This window comes from Durio zibethinus, chromosome 22 (genome assembly GCF_047325235.1).
Source record: "Durio zibethinus cultivar Kanyao isolate XHJ-2024 chromosome 22, ASM4732523v1, whole genome shotgun sequence".
NCBI classification, from domain to species: domain Eukaryota; kingdom Viridiplantae; phylum Streptophyta; class Magnoliopsida; order Malvales; family Malvaceae; genus Durio; species Durio zibethinus.
This window is the reverse complement of record NC_143183.1, coordinates 19,317,896-19,327,850: the sequence shown is the minus strand read 5'-3', so window position 1 is coordinate 19,327,850 and position 9,955 is coordinate 19,317,896. Positions and strand designations below refer to the sequence as shown.

At 33.6% G+C, this 9,955-nt stretch overlaps 1 protein-coding gene across 2 annotated transcripts; it reads right to left on the bottom strand.

Annotated features, from left to right (window-relative positions):
* Window positions 1-4,019: 4,019 nt before the first annotated feature.
* LOC111307421 (auxin-responsive protein IAA12-like) lies at window positions 4,020-6,009 on the bottom strand. 2 transcript variants are annotated; one of them, XM_022905436.2, is made up of 5 exons: window positions 5,527-6,009; window positions 5,083-5,381; window positions 4,894-5,011; window positions 4,576-4,637; window positions 4,020-4,473 (listed from the first exon to the last, which is right to left on the bottom strand). In XM_022905436.2, exons 1-5 carry the CDS (start codon window positions 5,877-5,879, stop codon window positions 4,424-4,426), a joined length of 882 nt encoding a protein of 293 aa, XP_022761171.2. In that variant the 5' UTR covers window positions 5,880-6,009; the 3' UTR covers window positions 4,020-4,423. The 2 variants fall into 2 exon arrangements, with proteins under 2 accessions (XP_022761171.2, XP_022761170.2); XM_022905435.2 differs by having other exon boundaries at window positions 5,083-5,387; window positions 5,527-5,994.
* Between the last annotated feature and the right edge of the window lie 3,946 nt (window positions 6,010-9,955).

Here is a 9,955-nt window from a genome sequence, read left to right as displayed (position 1 = left end):
AGAAAACTCTATTATACCTTCTACCAAAGAATAATAAAAAATATATAAGCTAGGAATATCCCTTCAAGTATAAAAACTTTCAGATTGTATTGCTAAAATCATGCCTTAAATCATGCCTCAAATAATGAGATTTGCATATGAACATAATCTGCCTATCTACTCCTACAGATTATATGATAATGAATATGATCACGATCCCATCTATATTCATGCTCTTCTTTTTTAGTTAGTGTGAATACAATCTTCCTATTTCAGCCCACCTTATTTTCGCATTTATTAGTGAATTTGGACCAAGGATAGGCCCATTTTATTTTTGGATAAGTTTTCCATAGTCTCAGCACAAGTTGTATGATGTGCAAACACTCTAGTGTCAATATCCTATGGTTGAAAAAGACTTGTCCTCAAGTTGATATTCTCACCATGGTAGGGTGACAAATCAGCAACATTGAAGGCGAAAGATACTCTATAAATATCGAAAAACTTTATCTTATAGGCATTCTTCTCCATGCGTTGAAGAATTTTAAATGAACCATCTTTCTTAGGTTATAATTTGTCAAACTTCCCTTGTGAAAATCTTTCTTTGTGCAAGTAATCTCACACTAAATCATGTTTTTCGAACTTCATATATTTTCGATCCATGATTATTGCCCTTTTAGATTTTTTATTTTTTTGCAAAATTCTATTTTAAACCTATTCATAAAATATTTTGATTCTCTTGGCTCTTTTTTCTACATCTTCATCAAAATACTAGTTAGTATAAAGTTGAATTAAATCCAAATGATAGATTGTATTCTTACTAAGAACAATTTCAAAATAGCTGCAACAAATGGTTTGACTTGGTGAATGGCTGTAGTCAAACTCCATTTGTAGTAAAACAAGCTCCCATTGTTTTAGTTTCTTTTCTACATAACTCGTCAAGAAAATTTCTATCTTGTTGGGTAGAACAAGTCTTGGGAAAAGTTCATGCAGTGTTGAATGTCCTTCATTGGTGGTAGACTAGCTAGTAACTTCTCTTGAACAACATCTTGAAATTCTGTCAATAATGGTTGTATCATTGTAAAGGGCTCCTCATTATCTTTATTCTCTTCAATCAACACCAATGTATACATAGTACCATACATCTTAATTTTCTTTCTATAATTGGCCTTGGTAAATAAGTTGTTTCTTTTCCTTTTAGTTGGTTTTGACATCACCATGGGCTTGGTATGGCTTAGGATGATTTTGCATCCATCTTTCACAAATGTGTAAGTATTACGATAACTATAATAAAAACCCCTCCTATTATAATGCCAAGGTCTTTCAAGCAGTAAATGGCAAGCATCCATTGAAGTTACATCATACCACACTTCATCTTTGCATTGCTTTCTTATGAAAAAAGGAACCAAGCACCTTTTGCTAACCTTGATTTCATTTTTTTTTTGTAGCCAAGACAACTTATATGGTTAAGGATGATCCACTATCTTAAGGCCTAATTTTTACACCATAAAGGTAGAAACAATATTTTCAAAACTTTCACTATCAATTATAACATCACATACCTTCTCATAGGCAGTACACTGAATGTGGAACACATTTTTACGCAACCAATCTTCTTCCTTAGCAAGTGCAATATTCAAGTTGCATTGTATGACTAAGGATGCTCCACAATCGCCATAGGTTACCTTTTCCTCTTCTTATGGTGTTGATCCTCTTCAGCCAACTCTTTTTCATTTTTCTTCAAGTCTTTCTCTACTAGAGCCATATCTTTCTGTTTGGGCATTCTAAGGCCATGTGTACAAACCCTCGACATTTAAAATACCTTATGGTTTGTGCACTAGACTAAGGCTTGCTTGTTAAGGTTTCATCTTTTTTTTTGGGCTGTTTTAGAATAAGCTTAAAAGGAAAATAGTCTTGGATGAACCACCTTTATGATATAGCCTTCTCGGGACTCAAATCTTAAGTTGCTACTACGGGCCTCTTTTGGTTATTTTTTTACCTTAAGGGCAAGCTTGCATACATCATTGAAAGTCTAATAAGGTTATAGCTACACCATCTTAGCTATCTCAATCTTCAATCTTCTAAGATATCGGATAATAGTTTACTCCCTATTTTCACCAATTCATATTTTAACATGAAGTGGTCAAACTCAGTCATATACTCTTCCACTAAAAGATCTCTTTGTTTCAAGTTATGAAGCTTAAAGAAGACATCTTGTCGAAAGTTATCTGAAAGATACTTTCTCTTCAACTTTCTTTTCATCTTTTTCCAAGTTGCAATTTTTCTTTTGCATTCTTTTTCCCTTTGTTTTTTCAGATTTTTCCATCAAAATGATGCATGCTTTCTAAGTTTGATGGCCACTAGCTTCACCTTATGATGTTCGAGGGCATCATGGTATTTAAATACGCATTCCAACATATGTAGCCAATCTAAAAATTCTTCAAGTTGCATTTTTCCCTCGAACATAGGAATCTCTATCTTTAGATTGAATATGTTAGGTTGAAGTTAGTTTTTGCGTAGATAGTCTCTAACTTACCGTGGATGAGATAGGGTGCTATCGTTGTTGTTTTCATTATATGGATTGGTTTCTCTTTCATTTTCTTCGTTTCTCCTTCGTTGCCTCCATATCTCAATTTTCTCCTCTTGTATATGTAGCTAATGTTGTTGTTAAAGAATCTGTTGTCACATCTCCTCTATGAGGTCATCCATTAGGTTAACATTAGTAGTTGCAACAACATCACCTCTTTTGCTGGTGCTTGACGACAATGACCTACCATAGCTTTGATACCAATTGATGTCGGGAATTAATGTTTGAAATGTGGAGATTAACTGCAAATAGAAAAACTCACAAAAAAAATAACTCACAAGAATTTGAATAATGGCAAAATATGATTATTGGATTAAAAGCGATAAAAGTTTACCCTCAAGACTAGAAACTAAGGGATACAAAAACACCATCTTAAGAATTCTAATTGAGGATACAGAATAATAGAAATTCATTATTATAAAAAATCCACCTAAAAGATACAGAACTTGAAGAACAATCTAAAAGATTGTTTAAGGATAAAAAAAACTCTATTCTACTTTTTACCAAAGAATAATAGAAAATATATAGGTTAGGAATATCCCTCCAAGCATGGAAACTTTCAAATTGAATTGCTAAAATCGTGCCTAAAATCAACGGATTTGCATGTAAACCCTTTTACTCCTACAAATTACATAATAATAAATTTGACTATAATCCTATCCATATTCATGCTCTATTTTTTTAGCTAGTGTGAACATAATTTTTCTATTTCGGCTTATCTTATTTCTGTGTTTATTTAGTGAATTTGAACCAAAGATAAACCCATCTTATTTTTGAATAAATCCTCTTTAATCTTAGCTCAAATTGTAAAATATGTTAACACTCTGATATCACATTTTAAAATAGCCACATGATAATTTGCAAGATTTAGAAAACAAATTCATTGTTATTGGTTGTAACTGCAGCACCTAACTGTAGATAATGATGCTTCTAAAGACAAAGCCAAAGCATTATCATATATCCACCACCAAGTTTTGTTGTTATGCTTCTTCCATAATTGCTTGTTTTATAACCTGCTTTCTCCGGTTCTACCCTTTTTATCTCTGGTATGAGATGTTGCTTCTACATTTCATTTTCTTCCCCTTAATACGACCCTAACCCCTAAACCCCGAAATATAGGCCGGAATGAAAACGATAATTTAAACAGAAGAAAAACTAAAATTTAGTGCGTATTGAATATGATGACTTGCTTAGATTGTCAGTAGATAGATACAGATTCAATTAAGCATATTATCAGCTACTAAAAGTTTTTGTCGTTCTTAGGTAATGTTAATGGTACTGTTTAACATGCTTGATATTTATTTCAGAGGGAAGGCGTGCCTGATTCCTCCATGAAATAGCAGCTTCTGGTATGGAAGCTTAGAATGATCATGGCAGCTTGATTTAGACTCAAAAGATCCAATTAATCAGATAAACACTCAGAACTTCAGATTAAAGTATGACACATAAAGAAAACTGGCCAACCAACAGAATAAAAGCATTTTAACATCAAAATCACACAAACATGTCTTCTATCACAAAAGTAAAACTGAGCTGCTTGATTGCAGCAAAACTCAAAACACTCTAGATTTCGAGTACTCCTATATTTACAGTATGATAAAACAGCATTCCAGTCAAGGTTGTGTGACTGTATGATGGCACTATATAAGAGAGAAATCTAAATTGAATATGACCTAACAAAACCAAAAAAGCAGTAAGAACAATATAATGATTCGAGAACGACTGTGACAAGTAGTGAGAAACCAATCTTGGCTATATGCATCAACTCATCAACTTCTCTAATTTCCTTTAGCTTGTCTGCGTTCAAACTGTGGGATTTTCTTTTTCTTTCTGGAATTTAAAAGACAGTTGGCGATGATGCTAAATGGGTTTGATTCTTTGCCTTTCATTCCCTTGATGAAATCTTGGTGCTGGAACAAAAGAATGAGAGGAGTCAGAAACCAAAGAGAAACTGAAAACCGAAAACCGAAAACCAACCATGAAAAATTGTTTATTATGCCTCTTTTACATACCAAGTCCATTAGCCTCAGAGGTCCTCATGATTCGTAGCCTTCTGACTGAGCTGAGAAACATCCTAAAATACGACAAGAAACGAAACTCATACTATAAGCATCATAAGCATGGAAATTGGAAATCAAATCAAACTACTTTCAATTCCTTTTTCCTTTCTCTCATTTGGGCTGCTGTTGCTTTCATATTAAAAAGTTTGGTCAAGTGTTTTCATCAACTTCCCATTTCATGTCCCCATCCTTCTACCTCCTCTGCCCGCCTGTCCTCTCTCTCTATCTCTCATCATGGACATTTACAATTAGCAAAAGCTCACAGCATACCTCCATGGAACATCTCCTACAAGCATCCAGTCTCCCTCTTTGTCTTCATAAGTCAGAACAAGTTCGGATGATCCATCCAAAAGCTTAGAGGGCTTTGTTACTTGTTCCATCCCTGCACCTACAAAAAGGGTATCCTTTACGTGATCATATGTCAAAATTCTTAAACCTAGAACACAGAAGGGAGCTTACCAACTGAGTTGGCAGATCTGAGAAACATATCTTCGAGTGCTAGGGCCAAACTCTCATAGCAAGAATGAGCATTCAAATCCACCTTCCTTCCTATTGGAATTCCATCCATATTCACCTTTACGAAACCAAGATGCCCTTTGTCATTAACAGCAGAACTATCATAAAGTTTCTTTTTCAAAGCATCTTTGGGTTTATCTTTTTCGCCAATTTCCTTGTCCTCTTCAACTCTTGGAGCCTTTGCCTGGTTAAACAAGCTGTTCATCCTATAAGCCCTTATGGGAGGCCATCCCACAACTTGACTGCATCTTCCAAAACAACAATATGGAACAACTAATAATCTAACTAATTAAAGGGGAAATATTTTCCAAAAAATAAAAAGAATCAGAGAAATATGAGCAATGACAATGATAAAAGAAATGAAAAACAAGTCTCAAAGAAACAAACCTGACATCAGTAGGAGATCCACCTTCATGGGATATGGACTCAGTAGCTCTCTTGGTCTCAGAAACAGCGACAGAAGAAGGACCACCATTATTAGTTCTATGAGAAACCACTGAAGAGAAATCCTTTGCAGTCAAGATTCTACCACACTCACCCCATGAAGAAGTACCAGCCTTGGTCCTCCCCGTAGTACCAACACTGCTTCTACCAAGACTCAGCCCCAGGCCTAGTTCCAGCTCACTCTCAGCTGGAAATGAACTTGCCTCAGAAACAACCTCCACTTTAGACACTGCTGACTCATCTGTAGAAACCCCAGAAGAACCACCACCACCAAGTAAAACTAAGCCACCTTCCATCACAAACAAGCAAGAAATTAAGAAAGTTCAAGTCTTGGCACAGGTGAAGAAATAAGTAGTAGTTTTGAGAGGAAAAAACAAGGCTTTTTTTTTTTGGGAGATAGAGAGAAAGAGAACTATAGGACAGCGCAAAAGGAGGGAAGGCAGGCTGGGGAAGATGGTGGAGGGAGTGATGATGATGGGACCCATATGTCTGCTAGTGCGTCTGGCACTTTCTCCAGTCACCACCCTCTTTACTGAAAAAAAAAAAAAAAAGAATTCCTTGACATGATCATGTCTCTTTAGAATCCGGGTGTTCTACAGTTGGTTGAGGGAAAAATAGAAATATGAAATCCCAAAAAAGAAAAAGGAACTGTAATTCTGTTACTTTGTAAAAAAGAGTCAGGCATAACTAGAAAGTCTAGGAAGTAGGAGTTGAATGTCCTTGGTCTGGTCTCTATTCCAAGTCTTGTGGTTGTCAATGTGGACTGTCGTTTTGCCTTTTTAAAGTATGTTACAAAATATTTTTAGTATTCTTGACCATGTTATACTTTACTTATTATGTTTTCTATGAAAAATTATGTATAATTGAATCTGGATGTGTACCTTTAAGATAATTTAAAAACAAAATTAATTTAAGATAAAATCTCAAAATATAATTAATGTGTAAGATTATTAACCTTTACTTTTTACATTTAAAAATGTCAATAATTAATTTATAATCATTAAAATTAAAATTTTAACGCTTTACTAATAAATTACATTCACTTTTATATTAAAAATGCCCTTAATTGTATTTGTATGGTATTAACCTCTATTTTGCTGTAAGTTACATATTAATTGTGTTTATCTAAGATATAGTTATTCATTATTTTTACTAAAAAATTTTACTTTTTCATAAGTAAATCCTTATAAACTTTTAAATGGTTATGTGGTACACATCATGTTTATATAAATATGGAAATTTTATCTTTTGAAAATAATCTTTTACAACAAAAAGGGTTGGTTACTTTTGATTCAGTCTTTAAATTTAATGATAACTTTTCATTTTATAGAGTTATTATAATGTTTTATTGTCTAATTTTATTTAGTCTTTAAGAATTTTACTCAAATATCTTCTTAATTTGTATATTTTTCTTTTGTGTAGGTGATTAGTCAAATAAGAAAATGAATTAAAATGGTAGATTTAGACTTCAATTGAAACACATCTTAGAAGAACAAACACGAAGGAGTTGATTGATTTTTAAAGTAATCGATTGTTTTCCTTTTGGAACAAGTTGCTTTTCTTTGATGGCTTTTGTTAGAAGATGAATTTTACGGTTGTAAACATGGAGTTGAGCTTCATGAGGAGTAAAAGAGTTAATTTTTATATGTTGAAGTGAGCTTCATGAACGAATTAATTAGTGGGCATGATTTTTTAAGGAAAATGTTAGGTGCATTTTAGTGTCTAAAAGATAAAATAAACTTTTTTCTTTAAAATATAAGTCAGTTGTCAAGCGAAGGTATTTTAATTATTTTGATTGAGCTGATGTGTCAGATTAACTTGAGATCCCAAACTCTACATCAACTCAACCACCTCACTAGCCCACTTACTAGTATACAAAGATACTGACTTGTCATTTCCCGAGTGGACTGTCAACTTCCAACTTAGCTTGAGCTAATGACATCAGCTTTAGTCCTCCTACATCAAGCTCAAGTCGTTGAGGCCCAAGGTCTTCCATCACACAGGTATCAATAACCCCTTCTAGATACTTTTAAACTAATTAAAGCCTTTAGCTTCTAAGAATACCATTTAGCTTATTTCCTTCCCAATCTTTGATTTAGCATTGACTTAAGTGTTGGAGCACAAATGTCAAAAAGACTAGTAGTGTGATGCTTTCAATCCTATATTTGAAGAATATGTGGACATTATATGATATATATGTAGAAATTTAAACTTAAACTTGTGAGATACCTTTTGTAAGATAAAATCATGAAACTTTCGGGTTAAAGTGGATAATATCTTACAAATTGGGTGTACAAGACTAAAATCACACCAAACATGAGGATTGCAGAAGTGACTCTTTACCATGTAGCACTTAGTGATCTCATGGTCCCACTATGTAATATTTAGTAACTCGGTACACATGACCAAAATCACACCTAAGATTCTCGATGTGACTCTTCACCATGTAGCACTTAGTGACTCTCATGGTTCCACCGACTCGGAGAATTTTTGACACAAGTATTCAACTAGTTCGAACTTGTTTAGTGTTGAATTGGGATCAAGACAACAAAAGTTCTTTCGTCGAAGAGGTCTATGCTTCATTTGTTAAAGTAAGGACAAATGGTTTGATTCGAGATTGACTAAGAATCGACTTAGTGAAATCTCATATTTTTTATATCAAAAAAAAAAATGATCCATAAGGTTCAAGATGGATTTCGGATAATAGGTCATATCATACCAATAAAAATCAAAATCTGTTTTATTCCATTTATTACAACACAAGGATTCAACAATCATTTAGCCAAAATCACAAAACTATTCATACGCTCTTGAATAGAAATAAAGAATCCCAATCTTTGGTAATTTTGTCATCATCTAATTGTTTTCGCATGGGTCCATTCAACGATGTAAAATTAGTGACTCTCATGGCCCCACTATGTAACACTTAGTTTTTATCGATTGGTGACTGCTTTGATATTATTTGTGGAGACATGTATCCAACTAACGAAGTATTATTCGCTTTAATCAGAATGTCTCACAGTTTTACCTCACAAAAAATAATTTACAAGTTCAAATTTTAGATATCTTTATATATATCATATCATATCCACACATTCTTTCTATATGAGATTAAAAGCGTTACACTTAGCCTTTGTCATTGACCAATCTCCCTTTTTTATACTTTCAGAGTTTTACCCCTCGTGGACAGCTTGGCACAAATAGAAAGGATACTTAGCGGAGAGCCATATAAAGAAAGGCAGAAGTTAGCTTCTTATAATTTTGGAATTGCTGTCTTTAAGTTGCTAGACTTTGTGAGTTGTTTTTCAAGTCTTCAAGGAGCTACGGAGCTTACAAAGCCATTTCAAGCCATGCACCTAGCTTGCCAAGCCAAACAAGACAAGGAAAGAGCTGAATTTGTTGCACAAAATGACAAAAGTCCAACTGTGTAGAGTGACGGTTTGCTGCTGACTTGATGAATCTGGAATTCTCTTCAAATTGATGCTGCAAATTAAGTTGCTTAGTTGTTTTTACTTTTTCTTCCTACTAATTGATTTGAGAGCCCTTGGATCCCCATCAAATGCAGCTCGTATTCCTTATAAAGCAAAAGAAACCGTTGATACACGAGGGCAAAACTGCCAGCTATTGCACTCCTTCAACTAGAATATGGCATCTCAAGTAGCTACTGAGGTGGTTGATTTCTTGCAATTTAATTAGCCATCTAAAAACCTAGGAATGGCATATTAACAGAAGCATTTTGCTGCCGAAGAGGATAGCCTGTAGCTGTCTTTTCTTTTTTTTTTTTTCTTTTTGTTGCAACTCCAAGGGCTGGCAGCTTTATAGCTACTAGGTTATTGGTTGTTCAGCCTTTGTTCTTTGTTTTTCTTTTTATTTTAAATTTATATTATATTTCATTTACATTTCTTTACTTGTTATTTAGATTTATTTTAACTTCAGTAAGCAAACATTTTCCATTTAAGCTTATAATTTCAGTTTGTATTCAATACTGTTTTTGAGTTCCTAGGTTTGATGTTAGCTACTGTTTCATTAATTTTCAAGTTGATTTCAATTTCATCTAATTATGAGCTTTTTATATGTTGTTCCTCTACTTGTTAGCTTGACTTACATTGCTTTTTCTTGATCAAATACTTCCTTTTGAGCTCGCTAATTTAATTTTTATCAAAGTTGTTTCCATTATGTTGTTATGTTTTCAGATTCAGTTTTGCTTCGGTTTTTGTTACATTTCAAGTCCAATTCGGTTTCAATTTGCTTCATACTTTTTGCTACTTGTTCATCTATGAGTTAGCTAATTTTCTATAAAATTTGAGAGCAAAATTTCATGTATTTTGAACTAGATCTAAAATTGAGTAGGAGCTGTTCAGTTTGCAGAGCT

What these genes read in the sequence shown, in the direction of transcription:
- LOC111307421 (XM_022905435.2), bottom strand. Translation starts at nt 5,879, where the DNA reads ATGGAAGGTGGCTTAGTTTTACTTGGTGGTGGTGGTTCTTCTGGGGTT. An exon ending in GGATCTCCTACTGATGTCAG is followed by an intron (nt 5,388 to 5,526) that starts GTTTGTTTCTTT and finishes TTGTTTTGGAAG; the next exon opens with ATGCAGTCAAGTTGTGGGAT. An exon ending in CAGATCTGCCAACTCAGTTG is followed by an intron (nt 5,012 to 5,082) that starts GTAAGCTCCCTT and finishes CCCTTTTTGTAG; the next exon opens with GTGCAGGGATGGAACAAGTA.